This window comes from Euleptes europaea, chromosome 3 (genome assembly GCF_029931775.1).
Source record: "Euleptes europaea isolate rEulEur1 chromosome 3, rEulEur1.hap1, whole genome shotgun sequence".
NCBI classification, from domain to species: Eukaryota; Metazoa; Chordata; class Lepidosauria; order Squamata; family Sphaerodactylidae; genus Euleptes; species Euleptes europaea.
In genome coordinates this window covers 110,349,253-110,374,444 of record NC_079314.1, presented here as the reverse complement: position 1 = coordinate 110,374,444, position 25,192 = coordinate 110,349,253, and the positions used below count along the sequence as shown (strand labels likewise).

At 44.7% G+C, this 25,192-nt stretch overlaps 1 protein-coding gene across 1 annotated transcript in view; it reads left to right on the top strand.

Annotated features, from left to right (window-relative positions):
• LOC130474910 (1-phosphatidylinositol 4,5-bisphosphate phosphodiesterase zeta-1-like) overlaps positions 1–24,534 on the top strand; it is a 40,536-nt gene extending 16,002 nt beyond the window's left edge. Inside the window, exons 7-13 of the mRNA XM_056846602.1 lie at positions 554–748; positions 2,217–2,373; positions 5,052–5,168; positions 9,683–9,855; positions 15,621–15,753; positions 19,059–19,208; positions 24,446–24,534. Of these exons, the coding sequence (XP_056702580.1) occupies positions 554–748; positions 2,217–2,373; positions 5,052–5,168; positions 9,683–9,855; positions 15,621–15,753; positions 19,059–19,208; positions 24,446–24,534 (1,014 nt within the window). The remainder of the gene's footprint in view (positions 1–553; positions 749–2,216; positions 2,374–5,051; positions 5,169–9,682; positions 9,856–15,620; positions 15,754–19,058; positions 19,209–24,445) is intronic.
• Positions 24,535–25,192: the final 658 nt, after the last annotated feature.

The window sequence follows — 25,192 nt, the reverse complement described above, 5'->3', positions numbered from 1 at the left end:
ATGTGGAGGAGTGGGGAAACCAACCTAGTTCACCAGATAAGAGTCCACCGCTCATGTGGAAGAGTGGGGAATCAAACAAGAGTAATAAAGGAAATAGTAGAAAGACGTGCAAATGGGCTGAAGGAGGACAAAGAGAAGAAGGGATGTGGAAAGACTGTGGGAGGGATCAGGAAGTAGGGCAGTAGAGAAGTAAGGAGCCTCCAGGGAACACATTGGTGGACACCATAGTACTTTTGTGTACCATGCTGGGATTTGCAGAACTAACCCTGAGTCAAAGAGCAAGCATGGTTGACCCTACTTGTAGTTATGGCTTCCTTGTGTGTCCAACTGGTTAATTCATACCTGCATGTTGAATGCTCTATGTTGTCAATGACTCAGAGAAGAATATGTGAATGGTCTCAAGAGTTTCAAAATGGGTGACCAATGGTTCTTCAGCACAGTGTACAATGGTACAGTTTGAGTACAGAGAAACACTGAACTAGATTTCTTTTACGTTGTCTTCCCATTCTGTGGTTCACTGTGTTGAATGTTGTCACTCTCCCCCCATCCACAGGAAATGAAGTTCAAAATAATGATAAAAAATAAGAAGGTTGGGCCACTAGAAGACACCATTAAACGAAAGGGTAAGGCCATTAAAGGTGAGGTAGAGGAGGCTGAAAATACTTCAGAATCAGATGAGGAGGACGACGATTCTTTGTTGATCAAGAAAGGCCTGGGTCAGAAGCCACCACAAAAGAAGAAGAAAAAGGTAAACATAGCTCTAACCGGCTTACAATCGCCTTCCCTTCCCCTCCCCACAACAGACACACTGTGAGGAAGGTGAGGCTGAGAGAGAATGACTTGCCCAAGGTCACCCAGCTGGCTTCATGTGTAGAAGTGGGGAAACCAACCCAGTTCACCAGATTAGCCTCCGCCACTCAAGTGGAGGAGTGGGGAATCAAACCCAGTTCTCCAGATCAGACTCCACAGCTCCAAACCACCGTTCTTAACCACTACACCATGCTGGCTCTCAAGGAGACCTATGTCGTAATGAGTATTGTCAATTACAAAAACAACAACAACAACAAAAACAGCACGAAGGCTCACATTTAAACCATCTATTAATGAACCAATATAAACCATAACAAATTCAATAGAACATTAGAAACACACATGTCATACTGCAAATAGTGACAGAAACATCAACAATCCAATGATACGTGCAAAGTCCCAAAGGAAACAGAAAGATGATTCCAGAATGACCACATATAGTCCATTTAAATCTTCTTCAAGAGCTGAATAGCCTGGTCAACAGACTGATACTAACACAGGAAACCGGCACACCGGTTTGGGTTCAACGTTTTCGCCAAAAATAAGGCTTCGTCAGCCTGATCTTCTATCCACAATTTACAGAAGACACTAAGGGTTCTGAAACACACAATCTTCTTCCAAGGAATCTGATGGAGTATATGTGATCATTCCGGAATCATCTTTCTGTTTCCTTTGGGACAGACTTTGCACATATTATTGGATTGTTGGTGTTTCTGTCACTATTTGCAATATGACATGTGTGTTTGTAATGTTGTATTGAATTTGTTAGGATTTCTATTGTTTCATTAATAGATTGTTCAAATGTGAGCCTTTGTGCTGTTTTTTTTTTTTTGTAATTGACAACCTCCAGGTGGTGGCTAGAGATCTCCCACTATTACAACTGATCTCCAGGCAACAGAGATCAGTTCACCTGGAGAAAATGGCTGCTTTGGAAGGTGGAGTCAGTTGCATTATACCCCATTGAAGTCTCTTCCCTCCCAAAACCCAACCTCTTCAGGCTCCACTAGGGTTGCCAGCTCTGGGTTGGGAAACACCTGGAGGTTTTGGGGGCAGAGCCTGAGGAGGGTGGGGATTGGGGAGGGGAGGGATTTCAATGCCATAGAGTCCAGTTGCCAAAGAGGCCATTTTCTCCAGGTGAACTGATCTCTATCAGCTGGAGATCCGTTGTAATAGCAGAAGATCTCCAGCTAGTACCTGGAGGTTGGCAACCTCCAGGTGGTTGGAGAAAAAAACCATAAAGAAGAAGAGTTGGTTTTTATATGCCGACTTTCTCTGCCACTTAAGGGAGAATCAAACCGGCTTACAATCGCCTTCCCTTCCCCTCCCCACCCAAATCTCCTAATTCGGAGCTGGCAACCCCACGTCCACCTTTCAGGGCCCTGACAGTTGTTGCCCTTTGTTCACAGGAACTAAAGGTCCAAGTGGCGATGCTGCTGTCAGAACTCGTGATTTACACCAGATCCCGGAAGTTTTCCAGCTTTGAAGATTCAAAAAAGAAGCAGAAGTTTTATGAAAATAATTCCATAGGAGAAGTGAAAGGCCAGAAGCTCATTAACAAGATGGGTAATGTAGAACCTTTGATACTTGGCAACAATAAAAGTTTGTCATTTTTAGCTGCTGAAGTTATCACAAGACTAGAACGCAATGGGTTTGAGAGCTTTCCAAAATATTATTTTACAGCTGGATCAGAAGTCTGTTTACTTGGGAGTAGGACTAATGGATGTTAATGAAACTTCTTTCCAAATAAGTATTTTTAAAGATTGCCCCACACAGTCCAGTCCTGTTCAGGGAACTGCTGAATTTAGTCAACATATTCTCAAGTTTTTAGGCTTCTACTTGTGCAACAAGTTATGCGAACTTTTCTACAAAGTTTTGCACGGGTGTGTGTGTGTGTGTGTGTATCTCTGAATTTAGGTTGACTTTGTGTTTATGCTTAACTTGTTTATACCCCCCCTTTCTTCACATTTCTTCACATGACGCATAGTTAAATTGTCGCCTTGTTTGTGGGCTTCCTAGAGGCACCTGGTTGGGCCACTGTGTGAACAGACTGCTGGACTTGATGGACCTTGGTCTGATCCGGCATGGCCTTTCTTATGTTCTTATGTTCTCCCCAATAGGGACTCAAAGCACGCTGCTCCCCTCCATTTTATCCTCACAAACATGTGAGGTAGGCTAAGCTGAGTAGATGTGACTGGCCTAAGGTCACCCAGCAATAGACTTAACATATGCCTGTTTCTGACGGGCAATGAGCTGCCAATTAACAGGGCCGAACATGATGGAAGTTCTTCAGTCCGGCGATCCCGTGTGCGCAACCATGCGTGGCACGATTATGTCAATTTCAGGTTTATCCCGGAAGCGCCTCATCATGATGGGGATGGTCTAGAATGCCCTCCCCAAACACTGGAGGTAAAGAACTACAGGATTTTGGAGACAAATACCTTTTAATGTCCCCAGAACAACCTGATTTGCTCTTCGATGATTTGCAGGAATTCAAGGGGGATGGGCCAGTGATTGAGTGCTAAGTGTATTCTCCTTACTAGAGCTGTTCAAGTTCAAGCACAGTGCATAGAGTTTTGGGGGTGAGAGTGCTAGAGCGTCTCGAGCAATGCAGCGCTTCTGGGATAAACCCGAAAGTGACAGAAATGCGCCGTGCACAGCCACGTGTCCAAGATCGCTGCCCCCAAAAGCTCCTGCCGGTTCTGAAGGGGGACCTGGCAACCCTACCCGGCAAGCTTCCATGGCCAAGAATTGGTTCAAACCTGGGTTTCCCAGATCCTACTCTGACACACTAATCTACACCACACCGGCTCTGAGATGTTTTGAAACATTAAGGATAATAAAAGTAGGGTTCCCACGTCCTGGACATTTCCTCCAACTCTGACGAGGAAGAGCATGTTTGCTCTACCTGGCCGGTGCCCCTAGTGGCTGCAGTGCCGAACTGCACTAAAGTGTGTTCCTTTGAATGCAGGATGATTCTAACTTCACCGCTGACTTGAGCACTTCAAGCTGACTTGAGCCCTGGGAATTTTGTACCCCCAGCCCCCCAGTTAATTCATGCCATTGTATTCCCTATTACTATATATGGGTGTGAAAGCTGGACAATGAAGAAAGCTGACGGAAAGAAAGTAGACTCCTTTGAAACGTTTTGTTGGAAGAGAGTGTTGCGGATACCGTGGACTGCCCAAAAAACAAATCAGTGGGTTATAGATCAAATCAAGCCTGAATTGACCCTAGAAGCTAAAATGACTAAACTGAGGCTATTGTATTTTGGTCATATTATGAGAAGGCAAGAGTCACTAGTCATGCTAGGAAAAGTTGAGGGTAGCAGGAAACAAGGAAGGCCCAGCAAGAGATGGATTGACTCTATAAAGGAAGCCACAGCCCTCCGTTTGCAAGACCTGAGCAAGGCTGTCAAAGATAGGACATTTTGGAGGATGTTGATTCATAGGGTCGCCATGAATCGGAAGTGACTTGACAGCACTTAACACACACACACACACAGCCCCGCCCCCCGCTTTGTGGACCTAACTGGAATTAATGGAGGATCTGCACTGATGACAAATCATGGTGGGCATCTGAGTGCCCTCTGAATCAGGGATACTAGCCATGATCCCTGGGTAGGGTTGCCAACCTCCAGGTGGTGGCTGGAGATCTCCCACTATTACTGCTGATCTCCAGGCGACAGAGATCAGTTCCCCTGGAGAAAATGGCCGCTTTGGCAATTGGACTCTATGGCACTGAAGTCCCTCCCCTCTATAAACCCCTCTCTCCTCAGGCTCTACCCCCAAAATCTCCAGATATTTCCCAACATAGAGCTGGCAACCCTATCCCTGGGACTGAAAGGCTGGATCAAGCCTAGTGTTTTTAGATGTGTCAAGTTTTTCCCGTAATCATGTGGACTACAACCTTGCATCTTGAAAAATAAATGCTGTGTTTTCTTCTGTGGCATTCTATGCTCGATATCATGTTGCAGCATCTGCAGCTCCTCATGGCTGGCCATGACGATTGTGGCATTCCACAACTCCTATTAATTTTAAATCCATTGCTTTTGAATATGAAGTTATAAAACAGACCCAAAAGGAAAAACTGTGGGGGGAAAGCAGTCGTAAATACTGCACGGTGGATTTGTCAGAATTACGCATCGAATTAGCTCTCCATTTAAGTACAACTTCTAAAAATATTGGATCAGCCATTTTTAATGCTTTACTTAGTAACAGGATTATGAAAATTTCTCTTTACAGCCCAACATTTTGTCTCGCACACGGTTCGATTCATCACAAGGATTTACCCCAAAGGAACGCGGGCAGACTCTTCCAATTACGATCCCCAAGAATTCTGGAATGTTGGTTGTCAAATGGGTAAGTGCCTTCAGAAAGCGTCATAGTACAGAAGTCTGCTGGCAATTTAACTCCGTCAGTTGAAGCTGTATCCTGAATGTCAACGAACTTAAAAGCTCTGTACATATCCCTTCGTCTTCAGCAGATTCTTCCCGTCTCTCAATCTACATTAGGGTTGCCAACCTCTAGGTAGTAGCTGGAGATCTCCAACTATTACAACTGATCTCCAGCTGATAGAGATCAGTTCACCTGGAGAAAATGGCCACGTTGGCAATTGGACTCTATGGCATTGAAGTTCCCCCTCCCCAAACCCTGCCCTCCTCGGGCTCCACCCCAAAAATCTCCAGGTATTTTCCAACTAGGAACTGGCAACCCTAATCTATATATTTTTTGCTTGGTTGCCCTGGAACTTGATCATGTATTTATTTAATACACATGTACACGGCAGCAGCCATAATAGCCCGGAGTAACCTTGTCAGAGCTCAGAAGCTAAGCAGGGCCAGTATTTGGATGGGGGACCACCAAGGAAAATGGGGGCTTCTGTGCAGAGGAAAGCAATGCAAACCACCTCTGCTCATCTCTTGCCTTGAAAACCAGTTGACTCAATGGCACACTTTACCTTTCATACCACCCTGAGAGCCAGCATGGTATAGTGGTTAAGAGCGGCAGACTCTAATCTGTACAACTATGTGTGATTCCCTGCTCCTCCACATAAGCAGCGGACGCTAATGTGGAGAACCGGGTTCGACTCCCCACTCCTCTGCATGAAGCCTGCTGGGTGACCTTGAGTTCTCTCAGAACTCCATCTACCTTACAAGGTGCCTGCTATTGGGGGGGGGGGGGAGGAAAAGGTGATTGTAAGCTGCTTTGAGATTCCTTGCGGTAAAGCAGCAGGGGGGTTATAAAAACTAACTCTTCCTCTCCAAAGGATAGCTGAGGCAGTTTCCAAATAAAAGCTTACAATAAAAACGGTATGAAAGCATAATGCACTACAACTTTTACAGCCAAATAAAAAAGTCAGTAACAAGCCATTATGTATGGATTTTGGCTGAAGAAACTGGAACTGCTTGGGCCAAAACCCACCCCCCAGAGAAGTACCATTTAGCTTGCCATTAGCCAACCCACAGGTAGGACAAATGCACAGAGGAAAGTCACGATGAGTAGGATTGCCAGTTCCCTCTTGGCAACCGGCGGGAGGTTTTATGGGCAGAGCCTGAGGAGGGTGGGGTTTGGGGAGGGGAGGGACTTCAATGCCATAGAGTCCAATTGCCCAAGCGGCCATTTCCTCCAGGTGAACTGATCTCTATCGGCTGGAGATCAGTTGTAATAGTAGGCGATCTCCAGCTACTGCCTGGAGGTTGGCAACCCTAATGATGAGACCATGGGACTCTCCAGCAGTCCCCATCAGGGAGTGCCAGCTTCTCTTTGGAATATATATATCATATATTTTAAACAACATATTCTTTAAAAAAATCTGTGTGACACCCGTGAGAAACAGGCTAACGATTGTGGTGATGCTAACAAACAGACCGTTGAGAGTGTGTGTGTGTGGGGGAAACCACTGGCAAAACCATTTTCATGATTCTGCGACAGCAACTCTGCAATACTAACCTTTCAAACAGATTTTTTGGTTCCAGAAATGTATGTCAGCTACTTGATATTCCCTTCCCTTTCACTGCATGAAAATTCAGACAGTTTAGATACTTATACTAGATAGATAGTTACACCCTACTTTGAGTGAGGGCGAGTGAGGGCAGGCTAGAAATCTAATGAATGAATGAATGAATGAATGAATGAATGAATGAATGAATGAATGAACGAAAGAATAAATAATAAACACATTTTCTCCCACATGAAAAACGAAACATGCTCCTGTTGTCCATTTTATCCTCACAAATAACAACTCTCTGAGGGAGGTTAGGCCGAGAAGAAAGTGCCTAGGCCAAGGGCATCCATCAAGCTTATGTGGCAAGGGCGAGGACTTGAACCTGGGTCTTCCACTTCATAGTTTAACTCTAGCAGCAACACTATTACATGCCACCACATGGTTTGTTTCATTCAGCAGTGCTAGGGAAAGGAAATAATCTCTTTCCCTCCAATATGTGACATTTGTTTGCATTTATTATTGGTCATACTTAATGGCATCTGTGTAATCAGTAACAAAAGACAAATTGATCCATTTTTATGATATTAACTCCTTAGCACCAAATGCTGTGATTGGAAGCATTATTGGGAGTGGGTACCTTCCTGGCATGAAAGGATTATTAACTGAGTGCCATTCAAGGCTCTCATGGCCTGCATTACAGAAAACGGGACGCTTTCTAAATGTCATCACAATAACCAGAATGGAATGGGTGAAGCAGCAAAGGATGTTCTGTAAATTTTAGTTACTTATTTATAGTCCGCCTTTCTCTCTGAGAAGGCAGATTACACAGTGTGTGTCAAATACAGTCATTAGAAGGGGACATCCAATAAACGAAACAATAAGGCAGGCTTGCAACGCAGAAATCTAAAAATGGAGCTGAAACAAAGCATAAGCATTGACAAGGCATTTCAAATGACGCAGAAATGACGTAGTAGGATAGTAAGAGAGAAAAGAGAGAAGTTGGGTTGTATATGCCGATTTTTTCTACCACTTAAGGAAGAATCTAACCAGTTTACAATCTCCTTCCCCTCCCCACAACAGACACCCTGTGAGGTAGGTGGGGCTGAGAGCTGTGACTAGCCCAAGGTCACCCAGCTGGCTTCAGGTGTAGGAATGAGGAAACCAACCCAGTTCACCAGATTAGCCTCTGCTGCTCATGTGGAGGAGTGGGGAATCAAACCTGGTTTTCCAGATCAGAGTACACCACTCCAAACCACTCTATGGACTCTATGGCATTAGAACATAAGAACATAAGAAAGGTCCTGCTGGATCAGACCAAGGCCCATCAAGTCCAGCAGTCTGTTCACACAGTGGCCAACCAGGTGCCTCTAGGAAGCCACTAACAAGACGAGTGCAGCAGCATTATCCTGCCTGTATTCCTCAGCACCTAATGTAATAGGCATGCTCCTCTGATACTAGAGAGAATAGGTATGCAGCATGACTAGTATCCATTCTAACTAACAGCCATGAATACCCCTCTCCTCCATGAATATGTCCACTCCCCTCTTAAAGCCCTCCAAGCTGGCAGCCATCACCACATCCTGGGGCAGGGAGTTCCACAATTGAACTATGCGTTGTGTGAAAAAATATTTCCTTTTATCTGTTTTGAATCTCTCGCCCTCCAGCTTTAGCAGATGACCCCGTGTTCTAGTATTATGGGAGAGGGAGAAAAAACTTCTCCCTGTCCACTCTCTCCAAACCATGCATAATTTTATAGACCTCTATCATGTCTCCCCTGAGCCGCCTTCTTTCCAAGCTAAACAGCCCTAAGCGTCTTAACTGCTCCCCATAGGACAGTTGCTCTAGTCCCCTAATCATTTTGGTTGCTCTTTTCTGCACCTTCTCAAGCTCTGTAATATCCTTTTTTAGGTGTGGTGACCAGAACTGTACACACTATTCCAAGTGTGGTCTCACCATAGATTGTACAAGGGCAGTATGATATCAGCAGTTTTATTCTCTATTCCTCGTCTAATTATAGCCATGGAATTTGCCTTTTTTACAGCAGCCACACACTGGGTTGACATCTTCATCGAGCTATCCACTACCACCCCAAGATCCCTTTCTTGGTCTGTTGCTGCCAGCACAGATCCCATCAGTGTATATGTGAAGTTGGGATTTTTGGTCCCAATATGCATCACTTTACACTTACTCACATTGAATCTCATTTGCCATTTTAATGCCCATTCTTCCAGTATGCAGAGATCCTTCTGGAGCTCTTCACAGTCTGATTTTGTTTTAACCACCCTAAATAATTTGGTGTCATCTGCAAACTTGGCTACTTCACTGTTTAACCCCAACTCCAAGTCATTGATGAACAGGTTGAAAAGCACCGGTCCCAACACAGATCCCTGAGGCATCCCTGAGGCATTGAAGTCCCTCCCCTCCCCAAACCCCTAGGGATGCAATGTCCCTACTCACCTTTGGCGGGAGATCTTGTGTTCGCACGTGTGTGTCCATGCGTGCGTGCCGACACAGCACTTCTGGTTTACAACCGGAAGTGCCGCCTTGCGAGGAGCCTTAGACCACTCAAACTCTTCGTTTGAGTGGTAAAGGGCCACAGCAAACTAAGAGTTTGAGTGGTCTAAGGCTCCTCGCAAGGCGGCACGTGTGTACACGATTGCCCGCCAGCCCTGAGCTGGTTGGCGGGCAGAGGGGCACATTACTGGGGGTTTGCCCACCACCAGCGGGCACCTAGCAACCCTACAAACCCCGCCCTCCTCAGGCTCCACCCCAAAACTCCCCACCGGTGGTGAAGAGGGACCTGGCAACCCTACGCTTTCTGCATGTGCAGAAAGGCCCTTAAACGTTTCTGGAGTATATGTTCTCAAAGTACAGCCTGGAAGAAAAGTTTTAATATATGTAATTATAAATATGTTTTCCCCCTCAATAGTGGCCTTAAATTTCCAGACGCCAGGAACACAGATGGACCTACAAAATGGGAAGTTTATGGACAATGGCGGTTCTGGCTACCTTTTAAAACCAGAGTACCTGAGAAAGAGAAATACACAGTACAATCCTTTTGATGTCGTTGGGAAATACAATCCAATTACCCTGACAATAAAGGTAAGGTGGTTTTGCCAAAACTTCCATGGATCTTTTTTTTTTTTTTTGGAATTAATGGACTGATCTTCTCACCACTCACAAAGCAGTTACTACCTAATCAGTTTTATTTCCCTATCCCCCAACTCTGATGAAATTTCTCACTAATATGCTGGAGAGATTATTAGCGATATATCATGGAGCAGTTCTAGTCTATTGCCGCATCCTTCCTTCCAGATACTGTGTTGCCCCATGGGAGAGCAGCCATTTCCTTTATTGCTTGTGCACACTGGCTGTGCACACCTCCTGGCACTAGGGTTGCCAGGTCCCTCTTCACCACCGGCGGGAGATTTTTGGGGTGGAGCCTGAGGAGGGCAGGGCTTGGGGAGGGGAGGGACTTCAATGCCATAGAGTTCAATTGCCAAAGCGGCCATTTTTCTCCAGGTGATCTGATCTCTATCGGCTGGAGATCAGTTGAATTAGCAGGAGATCTCCTGCTACTACCTGGCAGTTGGCAACCCTGCCTGGCACGCTTAAAAGCTCGACAGAATTGGCTGTGTAGTGCTAAGGGAGTAGCCACACATTGCTTAGTTCTGCAGGGGTGTTAGAAGTTGTGTCCACTTTTCCAACTGCATCCACCAGAGCTGCATTTTGAGTTGGAGTGATGACTGCTGGTTTAGATACGGAGGCTACCATTGGCATAATAAAAGTCATGGAGGGCATTATGATAGCTAGGATAACTAGGATAAAAGTCACACACGTTATGATAGCTAGGAAGAATGTCTTTTCCTCCGAGGCCTGAGTTAGTGCTGGGGACAAAGAACAGGAAAGGGCTGGTTGTTATGTGTGTGGCCCCACCGTTCAGACAACAGCTGGCTCCCAAAAGAGCTTATAGTAATTAAAAGACAGTACAAACAAAAAAATGAAAAAGAAACCAGAAACGACTGTGTCCAAGTACAATACGAGGGTGTGCGGCTGCTGCCTTTCTTCTCTGTTGCCTTTAGGACTGCCAGGTTCCTGCTGGAGGCAGGGCATCCCCACCTTCTGTTTCCTGCTGCCACTCTGGCAGCCAGCGGAAGGGGCTGTGGCTCAGTGGTAGAGCATCTGCTTGGCATGCAGAACGTCCCAGGTTCAATCCTCGGCATCTCCAGTTAAAGGGACTAGGCAAGTAGGTGATGTGAAAGACCTCTACCTGAGACCCTGGAGAGCCACTGCCAGTCTGAGTAGACAATACTGACTTTGATGGACCAGGGGTCTGATTCAGTATAAGGCAGCTTCATGTGTTCAGAAGAAAAAAAAGTTTAAAAGTCACTATTGGCTAGCAGTGTTCCATCACTTTGCGGGACAACCCGGAAGTGACATCAGTCCGCTCTAGTAATCACCAGAAGCTCTATGGTAAAATCATAGAGTTTCTGGAAATTCCTAGAATGGACTGATGGCCCTTCCCATTTTCCAGGAAGTGACATAACAGTGTTGGCTGATGCCCCTCCACTTGTACTCCCACCAGTTGCCAGCCACTTCCTAGTTGCCTTCATTTCCTGTTTGTAACCTTCTGGTGGTCACTGTTGGAAAGAGAATGTTGGTCTATCTTATCAATCACATCTCCCCCCCCCATCCTTCCTCCATGGGGCCCAGGGTGGCACACAATGTTCTTCACTCCTCCATTTTATCCTCACAACAATAGGGTAGCCAAGATCCAGGTAGTAGCTGGCGATCTCCCACTATTACAACTGATCTCCAGCCGATAGAGATCAGTTCATCTGGAGAAAATGGCCTCTTTGGCAGCTGGACTCTATGGCATTGAAGTCCCTCCTCTCCCCAAACCCTTCCCTCCCCAAAAACCTCCCACCAGTGGCAAAGAGGGACCTGGAAACCCTACACAACAACCCTGCGATGTTTAATGGAGAGCCAGTGAGGTGCAGTGGTTAAGAGCAGTGGCTTGGAGCGGGGGAGTCTGATCTGGACAACCGGGTTTGATTCCCCACCCCTCCACATGAGCGGAGGAGGCTAATCTGGTGAACTGGATTTGTTTCCCCACTCCTCCACATGAAGCCAGCTGGGTGACCTTGCGCTAATCACGGCTCTCTCAGCCCTACCTACCTCACAGGGTCTCTGTTGTGGGGAGGGGTGGGGAAGGTGATTGTAAGCCGGTTTGATTCTTCCTTAAGTGGTAGAGAAAGTTGGCATATAAAAACCAACTCTTCTTCTTCTTCTTCTAATGCTTGAACCATTATACCAAGCTGTCTGTCATGGGATGAGCTGTTAGTTTGGTCCAGGAAGGCAGTTGTACACTGGGAAACATTTTGCTGACTGGGAGTGCTTTATACGGCCACTGGATCACCCCTCCTATTTGTAAGATATGGCTGGATTGGGACAATGGTAGCCAATATGTAGCATGCATGAACTGAGCTGACCTTTCAGACAGTTTTGAGATCTGCTTACAAGACAGCATCATAAGATGTTGTTATTTACGTGCATCTCAGTGCACCTAGGTAATTTTTCAGCTACAATTTAGGACATTACCGTGAACGAGTAAAGGGAAAAAAATGGCAAATTGAATTAAATCTTTCAGGGCAAGCTGTGGTGTTCATGTACAGAGACAGTCTTGGAAAATTGCCCGTTAGAACAAAAATAAATCAAATGGGTATGATTTATTACCTGCAATATTTCCTTGTACTTTCCTATGCTTGCTGTTGAAAATACCAGGAATACTATAAATTCTAGGGCTAGCTAGCTGCAAATAGTTATCATAGACATTTGACAGGTTATTAAATACAAAGGGTGTAGGGCTTGGATTATTTTTCTGTAGAAGTTGGGCTTTTTTTTTTCCTGGCCTAGATACAGAATAAGAATCCTTTCCCTATGTTTGCCAACATTTAGTTAAATGTTGTATTAAGTGGTGTTAAAGCCAAAGGTTTTTCTCCACTTCTGCTAATGCTAGAATTGGGGTGGGGTTTGATTGGCAGTATGTCCAGAGTAAGGAACCACTATTTCACATAATTCCTAATTGACATGTGGAATTTGCCACCATAAAATGGAATGGCGGTCATTAGCATTGATAGTTTCAATGGGGGATTGAATAAATTCAGGGAAGACAGGTCAATCTGCAATGGTTAAATAGGACTCATGGCCGACAGGACCATCTGCGTTGGTTAAATAGAATTTGTGGAGGGCTGGTCTATCAGTGGGGATTAAATGGAATTCCTGGGCAGGCCCATCATAATGGCTGAATTGAACCTTTATGTCCAGAGGTACACCTCTGGACACCTCTAAGCAACAGATTCTGAGACTCAGCATCAGGAGACAACCGTTGGCTTTGTGTCCTCGTGGATCCAAAGGATGCTGGAGTATATGGGTCCTTGGTCTAATCCGGGAGGGTTGATTTGGTTTTCTCAACCCCAACCTTGAATCAAATACCTGCCTTTGCAAAACGTAATAATTTGCTCGTAATAAAGTATTGGGGGAGGGAAGTGTAATGCTTTAGCTTTGCCTTATATTCTCTGCTATTATTGATCTTCTGACTGAGGATCCTGAGAAGTGTCTGAGGAATAGGGTTGCCAGTTCTGGGCTGGGAAATACCTGGCGATTTTGGGGGGTGGAGTCTGAGGAGGAAGGGGTTTGGAAGAAGAAGAGGAAGAAGAAGAGTTGGTTTTTATATGCCGACTTTCTCCATCACTTAAGGAAGAATCAAACCGGCTTACAATCATCTTCCCTTCCCCTCCCCACAGAGTGGTGGACTCTGATCTGGAAAACCGGGTCTGTTGTGGGGAGGGGAAGGAAAGGTGATTTTAAGCTAGTTTGATTCTCCCTTAAGTGATAAAGTCGGCATATAAAAACCAGCTCCTCCTCCTCTCCTCCTCCTCTGTTTTCAGGTGAAGCAATTTCCTTTTCAAGCATTTAAATCCTGTCTCATTACCGACTGTTTCCCCTTCTTTCCATGGCAGTTAATGCAGGTCTCCTGTTGCTGCCATTCAAAGTAAGATTTAACTCTATAGGAATCAGCACTGCCGCAATAATCTCCTTGGCATAGCTAATGTTTGTAATGCTGAAAAATGTGGGGAGCTTTATAGATTATGGCACCATGAAGAGCCATGTTATGCAGCATTAAAACACCTTTGTCCCTGGGTTGAATTGTACTGGAAAATATCGTTGCCTGTGTTATGTAAAGTTAAAAAAAAAATATCTAACTGGTTCATGCTGTGTCCAGTTATCATAATACTTTGCATTTATGGAATATTTTAGAATAGTGGTTTCAGACTGTGTTTTGTGGAATCCTGGGAATCCTCAGAGGCTGATCAGTGGGCCACACTGGGAATATTATTGCTCAGTGCGCCAATTATGACACCTTTTGCTGAATGTTCCCCCACTTAGGTCAGTAAGATCAATCACAGCCTGGGTATAGGCCGTCTTTGTAATGGCTCTGGAGATTTATGTTTTTAGAGCATTTTTAGGCTGCCTTTCTCTGAAAAGGGACTCAAGAAGGGAAGTTTAAACAGCTCTCCTCTCTATTATAAGAGCCAGTGTGGTGTAGTGGTTAAGAGCGGTGGTCTGGAGAGGTGGACTTTAATCTGGAGAACCGGGTTTGATTCCCCACTCCTCCACATGAGTGGCAGATGCTAATCTGGTGAACCGAGTTGGTTCCCCCACTCCTACACATGAAGCCAGGTGGGTGACCTTGGGCTAATCACAGTTCTCTGAACTCTCTCAGCCCCACCTACCTCACAGGGTGTCTGTTGTGGGGAGGGGAAGGGAAAGGGATTGCAAGCTGGTTTGATTTTCCCTTAAGTGGTAGAGAAAGTCGGCATATAAAAGCTAACTCTTCTTCTTCTTCTTCTTCTTCTTCTTCTTCTTCTTCTTCTTCTTCTTCTTCTTCTTCTTCTTCTTCTTCTTCTAGAATTTCAGAGGTGATAAGGTTGTCATTGCCTGCATGTAGTTAGTAAACCCCATGCTCAGTCTAGGTTTGCCAGTTCTGGGTTGGGAAATACCTAGAGATTTTAGGGGTGGAGCCTGAGGAGAGCAGGGTTTGGGTAGGGGAGGGACTTCTGTGGGATATAATGCCATAGGATCCAACTTCTGAAGCAGCCATTTTCTCCAGGTGAACTGATCTCTGTTGTCTGGAGATCAGTTGTAATCCCAGGAGATCTCCAGCCACCATCTGGGGGTTGGCAACCCTAGCTCAGCCCCAATCCCCTGCCCTTGAGAAATGGAGGAAATGGAATAGGAGAAAGAATGCCCTCCGTACTGACACTCTAGGAATTTCCCTGTGTCTCTATGATCTTTGCCATAGAAATTAGGAGAAATTCCTAGAGCGTTGCCAGGCAGTGATGCCACATCTTCCCCAAACTCCATTCCCAGCCCCAGGCACCACCCTCAAAAATCTCCTGACATTTACTAAGGCAACCCTAGGAAGTAATGTAAGGAGGTTTTTAGGTGGGCTTTTGGATTGAGCTGCTATTAAAATTCTGAGACATTCATTTCTGTTTTTGGCTGTGATTGTGGCTGATTTTAATGTATATGTTAAGTTTGTGAACTGCTTTGGTTTCCCATTTGGAGAAAATGCTACAATTTAAATATATAGTTTAAATATAATAAATACTTTTTAAAGAACAATAGGCTCTTCATTCCCTTGCAACGCACAGCTGCCATATGCAACAAATTATTTGTTGTTTTTGTTTACTTCACTTATACTCCACCTTTCGACCCAGTGGGAATCTAGACCAATTTATATTGATTTCCTCTCCTCCATTCTACCCTGAGATTAAACGTTATGTATGATTGTCTTTATGCAGATTATTAGTGGTCATCAGCTGCCTCCTAGTAATCTTTCCAAGAGTAATAAGGCTGATCCTTTAGTCAAGCTAGAAATCCATGGTGTTCCTGAAGATATGGCCAAGCACCAGACTTCTGTAATAAAGAACAACGGTAAGCAGAAGTATCTATGGCTGGACGAGAAGTCCGAGAATTGAATTCAATAACATTAAATGCTTATGGCTTGGATCCACTGGAGATTTCTGTGGATGGACGGGAATTCTGTCCATAGAGTGTAGTTTCCCCCACCTCCTGCTCCTAACCCCAAATACCCTCCAAAATGCTTCTCCTAGTTGGAGGGGGACAATACATGATGGACTGGACTCACAAGGTATATGCTAACATTTTTGCTTCCCTCTTTTGGAGAGAATTGTTTTTCAATGCCACTGTCTGGTAACTGAGCCACAGCTTTTCCCTTGCAAATATCCAGTACATGCTGGTAATATCAACCATCTCTCTGCAGATTCCTATTCAGAAGCTTCTACCTTACGGCTGTGCTCAGCAACATTCGAGGTCCTTCTGTAACATTCACAGGTGTGACGGACAGCTAACTTAAGGTTGCCAACCTCCAGGTGGTGGCTGGAGATCTGCTATTACAACCCTAAGCTAACTGCAGATGCCTTATGCCAGTCTGGGAAACTTGATGGACAGGGGGTTCAAATGGAATTCTACTGTTGACCTGAGGGAATGGCAGTTGAGCATGTCAGATAGGGTTGCCAACCTCCAGGTAGTTATGCCAATAACTCACTCTACTGTAAATAGTAATGATTCAAATAAAACAGTAGTAGGCAAAATTGAATGAGACAATAAGCAATGGATAGCAGGCAGCAAAACAGCGAAGGCTGTAACTATATTACAAAGAAATAAATGTACAAATGAAGCTAAGCAACAAGGGTTACAAAGCAAGGAAATAACAATGTCAAGAAAAAAATCAGCTGGAGTTGCTGATAATAAGTGCAAAAAAGTTCATGTAAGACATAGAGTCATATTTTAGTCAATATCAATGTCAATGTGTCTTCAGGCAACGGAGTAGCTTCATCAGCCTGATACTTGAGCTAGATGTTTTCACAGTCATTCCCACACAAGATTTATCAAGATAGCAGCCCGTCAGGGAGCTCCACTTTAATCCTAGGAATAGTAATATTAAGCCTTTTGGTAAGTTGCACGTTTATGCATATTGTAGTTTATCATAGAGGTTCTTTTGTATTTTTGTAATTTGGTATTATTGTGTGTATATATCTTTATATCAGGCTGATGAAGCTACTTTTGTAGTGAAAACGCTGGAATACATCCGGAGCCGCGTTACCATCTGTATCTCCGTTGCCTGAAGACACATTGACATTGATATTGACTAAAATATGACTCTATGTCTTACATGAACTTTTTTGCACTTATTATCAGCAACTCCAGCTGATTTTTTTCTTGACATTGTTATTTCCTTGCTTTGTAACCCTTGTTGCTTAGCTTCATTTGTACATTTATTTCTTTGTAATATAGTTACAGCCTTCGCTGTTTTGCTGCCTGCTATCCATTGCTTATTGTCTTATTCAATTTTGCCTACTACTGTTTTATTTGCATCAACCTCCAGGTAGTAGCTGGAGATCGCCCGCTATGACAACTGATCTCCAGCCAATAGAGATCAGTTCACCTGGAGGAATTGGCCGCTTTGGCAATTGGACTCTATGGCATTGAAGTCCCTCCCCAAACCCCTCCCTCCTCAGGCTCTGCCCCAAAATCTCCAGGTATTTCCCAACCCGGCGCTGACAACCCTAATGTCAGATAGGAAGGTGGTGGTGGTGGTGGGGAGTAGAGTAGAGTAAGAGGAGAGGGAAGGACCAAGGAGGATCCTGAAATAAAGAAGTGAAAATAGTAGTCCTTCCCTGAGGGAAATAGCTCCTAGAAGAGAAGGAGGAGGAGGAGGAGGAGGAAGTTTTTATATGCCGACTTTCTCTGCCACTTAAGGGAGACTCAAACCGGCTTACAATCACCTTCCCCTCCCCACAACAGACACCCTGTGAGGTAGGTGAGGCTGAGAGAGTGTGACTAGCCCATGGTCACCCAGCTGGCTTCATGTGGAGGAGTTGGGAAACAAATCCAGCTCACCAGATTAGCATCCAGCACTCATGTGGAAGAGTGGGGAATCAAACCCGGTTCTCCAGATGAGACTCCACCGCTCCAAACCACCGCTCTTAACCACTTTACCACGCTATTAAAGAAATAAAATTGGAACCTGTGTGTGAGTTCCTGCTTCCACAGTCTTTAGAAATTTTGTGTCAAATAAGCTAGTACCGGTTTGTCTAAGGAGAGACAGCCAAGTGATCTCTCTCAACAGTGACAAACCTCTCTGACAGAAGTGGTTGTCTCTAAGTGGCCGACCTCTGATGATGGAAGTGGCACTTCTGCAAGAGCCCTTCCATCAGGGGAAGGCTCCTTAAGCCGGAGGAAGGCCTGAACCATTACTGAGCAGAGTGGTAAGATACAAGCCAGTGGTATGATGATTCCCATGTATTGTATTTCGGTAAAAATCCATACCTTCAATTTTCAAAATATTTAATATAACTTCCTCAAATTGTATTAATTGGAATTGAGCAGGCTTCCTTCTTCCTATTGTGATGTAAGTAGAGTTGCCAATCTCCAGGTACTAGCTGGAGATCTCCTGCTATTACAACTGATCTCCAGCTGTAGAAAAGGGCAAGAGTCCAGTAGCACCTTAAAGACTAACAAAAATATTTTCTGGTAGGGTATGAGCTCATACCCTACCAGAAAATATTTTAGTTAGTATTTAAGGTGCTACTGGACTCTTGCCCTTTTCTGCTACTGCAGACAGACTAACACGGCTACCCACTGTGAATGATCTCCAGCTGACAGAGATCAGTTCCCCGGAGAAAACGGCCACTTCGGCAATTGGACTCTATGGCACTGAAATCCCTCCCCTTCCCAAACCCTGCTTTCCTCAGGCTCCACCCCAAAAACCTCCCGCCAGTGGCAAAGAGGGATTTGGCAATCCTAGATGTAAAATTTGGTAAAAATCTGCTAAAGAGCCACAAAAGCTCTGACATGCGGTGGGCATTTGTTGTGGGTTGGGCAGACAGCTCCGGGTTGGGAAATACCTGGAGATTTTGGGGGCGGAGCCTAAGGAGGGCAGGATTTGGAGAGGAGAGGGACTTCAATGCCATAAAGTCCAATTGCCAAAGTGGTCATTTTTCCCCAAGGGGACTGGTCTCTGTTACCTGGAGATCAGTTGTAACAGCAGGAGATCTCCAGCCATCATCTGGAGGTTGGTGACCCTAGTGATAGGTTGGGTCTTTCTGCAGGTCTGTTTGTGTCACCAGCAAACTGAATCTCAGCTGACGCTTAAAGTGGATGTTTTACTTAGAGAATAGTGTCTCTCTAACAGAATTTGTTCCTGTTGGTTTCAGCTTTTAATCCTAGATGGGATGAAACATTCACTTTTAACATCCAGGTACCAGAGCTTGCCTTGGTACGCTTTGTGGTGGAAGATAAGATGTCTATAATTGCCAATGATTTCCTTGGCCAATATACTCTGGCATTTACAAGTATGAATAAAGGTAAGAGAAGCAGTTTGTAACTGGTACGTTGGAAGGGCGGCCAGCCTCCGAGTAGGGCCTAGATATCTCCCGCTTTTACAACTGATCTCCACAAATCAATTCCCCCTGGAGAAAATGGCTGCTTTGTAGGTAGCGTTGCCAGCTCTGGCTTGGGAAATACCTGGAGATTTTGGAGGTGGAGCCTGAGGAGGGTGGGGTTTAGAGAGGGGGGGATTCAATGGGGTATAATGCCATAGAGTTCACCTTCCAAAGTGGCCATTTCATCCAGGTGAACTGATCCCTGTCGCCTGGAGATCAGTTGTAATAGCAGGAGATCTCCGGCTAGTACCTGGAGGTTGGCAACCCCTAAGCAAGCTTTACGGGTCATGAAGGGGTCCTGTCTAGCTACCTGGTTACCAGCTAGGAAGTACGACAAGTAGCTGGGGTTGCCAGCTTTGGATTTTCAAATTTCTGGAAATCTAGGGGTGGAGCCAAGTTATTGTGGATCCAAGTTATTGTGTTTTTAAAATCTTATATTCAGTCCAACCACATTAAATCTATTAGAGTGTAGATGACATAAAAAAATTATCATCTACAGTGAGGGAAAAAAGTATTTGATCCCCTGCTGAATTTGCCCGTTTGCCCTCTGACGAAGAAATGACCAGTCCATAATTTTAATGGTAGGTCTATTGTAGCTGCGAGAGACAGAATAACAACAGGAAAAACCCCAGAAACCCAGAAGACAAAAGTCAGTGACTGATGTGCATTATAATGAGTGAAATAAGTATTTGATCCCCTATCAACCAGCCGGGTTAGGGATAGGGTTAGGGTTAGGGTTCATCTAGAGAGCGGCAAATCCAAGGCAAAACCTCCCATGCATAAATGGCCGATGTAAGGTGAATCCTGGCTTCAACAAATTAATCATAAGGCTGGGGGGCATGGTTTTCATGATAGCTGAACCAAGCCGCAGTGTGTGATTAAATTTTGATGTGCATACAGAGCGGGTTTGGTGTAGTGTTGGAGCCAATTTCGCACATATATCCCCAGTTGTGCGAATCATCTGCCCTCTGGATTGCGTCAAACATGCACTGAGAATTTCGTGCATCCGTTAAAGGGCTTGCAAAGCTCTGGATCCAGCAGAATGTTAATCAGATTACAAATAGCTGGAGTTTCTTTAGAGGAATTACATTAGACCACCGAACCATATATAAAAGTAGCATCTTAAGTAATGGCAACATTTTAGGAGGATGTAAAAGTTTGTGTGATAGAAATCAGTCATATCTTTCATTGCATTTTTTGCAGTCACAAATTTGCAACAGGCATAAAGCTCAGTTAATAAAATATGAGTATAATATAACATACAGTACACAATAAAATATCCATGGAATGATTAAATTGTATTTCACCACCATGCGAACGCCCATGAAATATTTAGACTCTGACGAAATGACAATGTGTATCTGCTGTCAGATGGCGCCTAAGAACATTATTATCAAAGGGAACCCTATCTATTTATCACTATCAATGCTCCAGTCAACACACACACACAAAAACAACAACAACGCATTCAAACCTACCAATATGAAGTGAGCAATACAAAAGGGAGCTGATTACCAAAATAACACGCTGGGATGATTTCCTAGAACCACTAAATCAAATTAATCTGTCAAAATCACAAAACCAAACAAATAAGAAGTTAAGTTGGAGAACTTGGTTATTTTTCTATTTTGCAAAAAGTAAATTAAGTTTATCTTCTATGGAATGCCCTGTATATTCTGCAGAATGCAGAGAGGCCACAATCTAGAATAGATTTAAATGCCCCTAAAAACACACATTCATTTTTTGTTGGATAGTGGCTGCCACTGGAATATTTAAAATATTTACAAGCAGGGTACCCACAAGGACTTGCAGGGGGTTTCTCTTTTCCCCCTTCTGCACTATTTTCTCTTTCCCTTCCCTGAAAGCTCCCATAGCCTCTCTTCTTTTCTTGCTTCCTTCACTCCATCCCATCCAACAGATAACCTTCCTTCATCTGCCCCACCATCTTCAGCCTTCCCTCCCCACAGCAGCCTCTGCCTGGGAAAACTATGGCCAAGTTGTGTGAAGCAAGCCAGGCCAATTTGCATGGTAGGGAACCCGCAAGGACATGTGGGAGGGCACGTGACTTTCCCCTGCATCCCTGCACTATTTCCTCTTTTCCTCTTCCTGGCAACCTCTGTATCCTCTCCCCTTTCCCTTCCTCGTTGTTGCCTTCTGAGCCATTTATCAAGCTACTTTTTATCTGCCTCCCATCTTTAGCTTTATTTATTATTTATTTACTTCATTTATACCCTGCCTTTCTCCATATCGGGGACCAAAGCAGTTTATATCATTCTGCCCTCCTTCTTCTTCCATGGCAAACTGGTGATTTGAACCTTACCCCAGACCTTAGTCTGAAGCTCTAACTGCTACACCACACTGGCTTTCATAGGGTGGCTGCTGTTGAATAATAGCAAGCATCCAGGCCCAAGTGAGTCATACAAGTCGCATAGTAGCAAGTCACATGGTGTTTGCTGCCGGGCCTGGCCCTGAGGAGTCCTCCCTCAAAGGCCAAAATAGCTCTGGAAAGGGTCCTGCCCTCTCCCTCTACCTTTTACCAACAGAAACCAAACTTAAAATGCTGTGGTTGCCTATCAACACCAACGGGGCACATCAGTTTTTTTAAAGCAACAGGTGCTCCTTTTAGCATTTTGGGGCTTTAAAAAAAACCCCCAAAGCTGTTGTTTTTTAGATTTCAGATTTTACTGCAGACAGGGTGTTTTTCAGGTTTGTAGAAAGATCTGTCTTGACTGTTCATGGCTCCAATCACTAGATTTATGGTAAGTATCCTCAGATCTGGAAGTCTCCAGGCCCCACCACCCACCTTAGAGCCTGACGGCAGCAGCAGTGGAGACTGGGAACTATTCCGAGCCTGGAGCGGCTCCCCGACTCCTCCACTGCTGCAGCCAAGATCCTAGTGGCTCCCCAGAGTCCTCCACCATGGTGCCCAATAATTATTGCAGGGGATTCAAACTCTTGGGAGAATAAAAAGAGCTTCACCTGGCACCTAAAAACCATAATTTGTGCATCTAGGGAGCCTCGGTGGGGAGCACATTCCACATTATACGCACCAATACTGCAAATACTTTGTCTCTGGCAGAGATGCAGAACTCCTCTGGTAGAAAGTGCAGAAAGATCAGATGGGCCTTTGTAGGTCAACACTAACACTTTGAATGTATGTATTTATTTACTTAAAGGTAAAGGACCAGGTCATTACTGAGCAATGGGGTGACATCATATCATGACGTTTACTAGGCAGACTATGTTTTACGAGGTGGTTTGCTATTGCCTTCCCCTGTCGTCTACACTTTATCCATAGCAAGCTGGGTACTCATTTTACTGACCTTGGAAGGATGAAAGGCTGAGTCAACCTTGAGCCGGCTAGCTGAAACCAACTTCCGTCGGGATCGAACTCAGGTCATGAGTAGAGCTTTTGACTGCAGTACTGCATCTTACCACTCTGCACCATGGGGCTCCTTCCATTTTTACATACTTACTTCATTTATATATTCCACCTTTCTCACTGAGACTTAAGTGACTTAAGAGTCCATCTGGCTCTGAAGCAAACCTGCTAGTAGACTGCAGGAAGGTTAGGGGGCCGCCCCATGTTAAGTACAGTTCCATGACCATATTTAAAATGTCTATCATGTTTTAGCCTTTTATAGATTGTAGCCACTGGGGGAGACAAGCAATCGAGAGGGAACAGGGGCTTTTTAGCCCTTCTCAAGTGGTTTTTTTTTTTACCTGCTGTGAAAATGCATATGGGTACTTATGGAAGACATAAAAAGCCTCTCACCTAGGGTTGCCAACCTCTAGGTACTGGCGGCACGAGGGCTCAAATACAAAACCACACTGGAACTGAACAGAAATCATGTATTATGCTGAATAGCATTACCTCATGCAAAAACAAAACAGAAAAGAAACATGCTCAGCACAGGCATTCAAAATAAACATTCAATGTAACATAAACCAAGGAAGCAAAGACGCAATGGGGCAGAATGCTCCCAAAGTTCTCAATTGCAATCAAAAGTAAGTGGGAAAATCCTGTTATCAAGGTCCAAGTCTCAAGTCCTAAAAGTCCGTAGTAACAAAAGAAAGAAACAAAGGAGAACGTGTGGCTAGTCGTTGGTGCACGTTTCAAAGGCTTTCTTCAGCTCCAAGGATTATAAGGCAACTGTGGCTTTTAATCCAAAATTTGATGTGAGCCAGTTGTCCCGAAGACCGTCAGCCAAGAGCAATCGTCTAATAGCACATTGTCTTAAAGTTTGCAAACTTTGCAAACCTTGGAGCTGAAGAAAGCCTTTGAAACGTGCACCAACGACTAGCCACACGTTCTCCTTTGTTTCTTTCTTTTGTTACTACGGACTTTTAGGACTTGAGACTTGGACCTTGATAACAGGATTTTCCCGCTTACTTTTGATTGCAATTGAGAACTTTGGGAGCATTCTGCCCCATTGCGTCTTTGCTTCCTTGGTTTATGTTACATTGAATGTTTGTTTTGAATGCCTGTGCTGAGCATGTTTCTTTTCTGTTTTGTTTTTGCATGAGGTAATGCTATTCAGCATAATACATGATTTCTGTTCAGTTCCAGTGTGGTTTTGTATTTGAGCCCTCGTGCCGCCATTTTCTTTAATGTAGTTAAATACGGCACAGGTGTATCTGTTATTGTAACCTCTAGGTACTACCTGGAGATCTCCTACTATCACAACTGATTTCCAGCCCATAGAGATCAGTTCACCTAGAGCAAATGGCTGCTTTGGCAATTGGACTCTATGGCATTGAAGTCCCTCCCCTCCCAAACCCCGCCCTCCTCAGGCTCTGCCCCAAAAACCTCCCTCCGGTGGCGAAGAGGGATCTGGCAACCCTACTCTTACCTCCCAACTCCTTTCCCATTGGAAACTGCAGCCCCCCCCCCAGCCTGGAATCTATAAAAGGAAACAGTCTTTTAAAATGTACATGGAACGGAATGACATGACATACAGTATTCAGTTTCACCAGACTTGGATGCACTTGAAAATAAACTATAACCTTAAGAAAAAGAGAAGCACATAGCACAAACTTTTCAAAATGTCTGAATCCTTCCTCGGAGTTTATCGTCGTTTCAGTTGTGTTTGATAAGCTTGGCATGCGGCTTGCCTGTTGCCACTGTTCCTAACCGAGCTGTCGTGGTTCGTTCACAGGTTACCGCCAAGTCCCGTTGTGTTCCAAACTCGGCGTTCCTCTCGCTCCAGCCTCTCTGTTTGTGTATGTGTGGTACCATGAGCGATAAGATCCTCGCTGCTCTCCTCCCCAGCTGCGCTTGAATAAAGCAACCATGATCAAAATAGCAGGCATCTGACTGTTTCGAGCTGTGCTAGAAAATATTTGCAAGGGCTTATAGAAGTAACGTGGGAGCGAAGGCGGCATGGTATTGGCCGACCTCATCAGACCTCAGAAGCTAAGGAAGGTGCTGCAGAATTTCACTCTCTAGATGTTCAGAGGCAGGCAATTTCTTCCCAAACCTCGCTGTTGTCCTCCTAGATCACCACTCTGTGGTTTGTGTGTGCGTAACATAAAAACAGCTGCAAGGGCTGGTGCATTGATTTCTCTACAAAGAGAAATGAAAGAGAAATGAAAGAAACCCCTCTTTTAAAAAAGAGGGGGGAAAGAAGAGGAATCAATGGCTATATCCTGTACATGTCCCTTTTGATTTTGAGCTCATCACTTCATTTTTTTATGCAGCCACATTGGCTTCTTTGAGAGCCAGCATGATGTAGTGGTCAAGAGCAGTGGACTCAAATCTGGAGAACCGGGTTTGATTCCCCGCTCCTCCACATGAGCGGCAGACATTAATCTGGTAAACTGGGTTGGTTTCCCCACTCCTACACATGAAGCCAGCTGGGTGACCTTGGGCTAGTCACAGCTCTCTTAGAGCTCTCTCAGCCTCA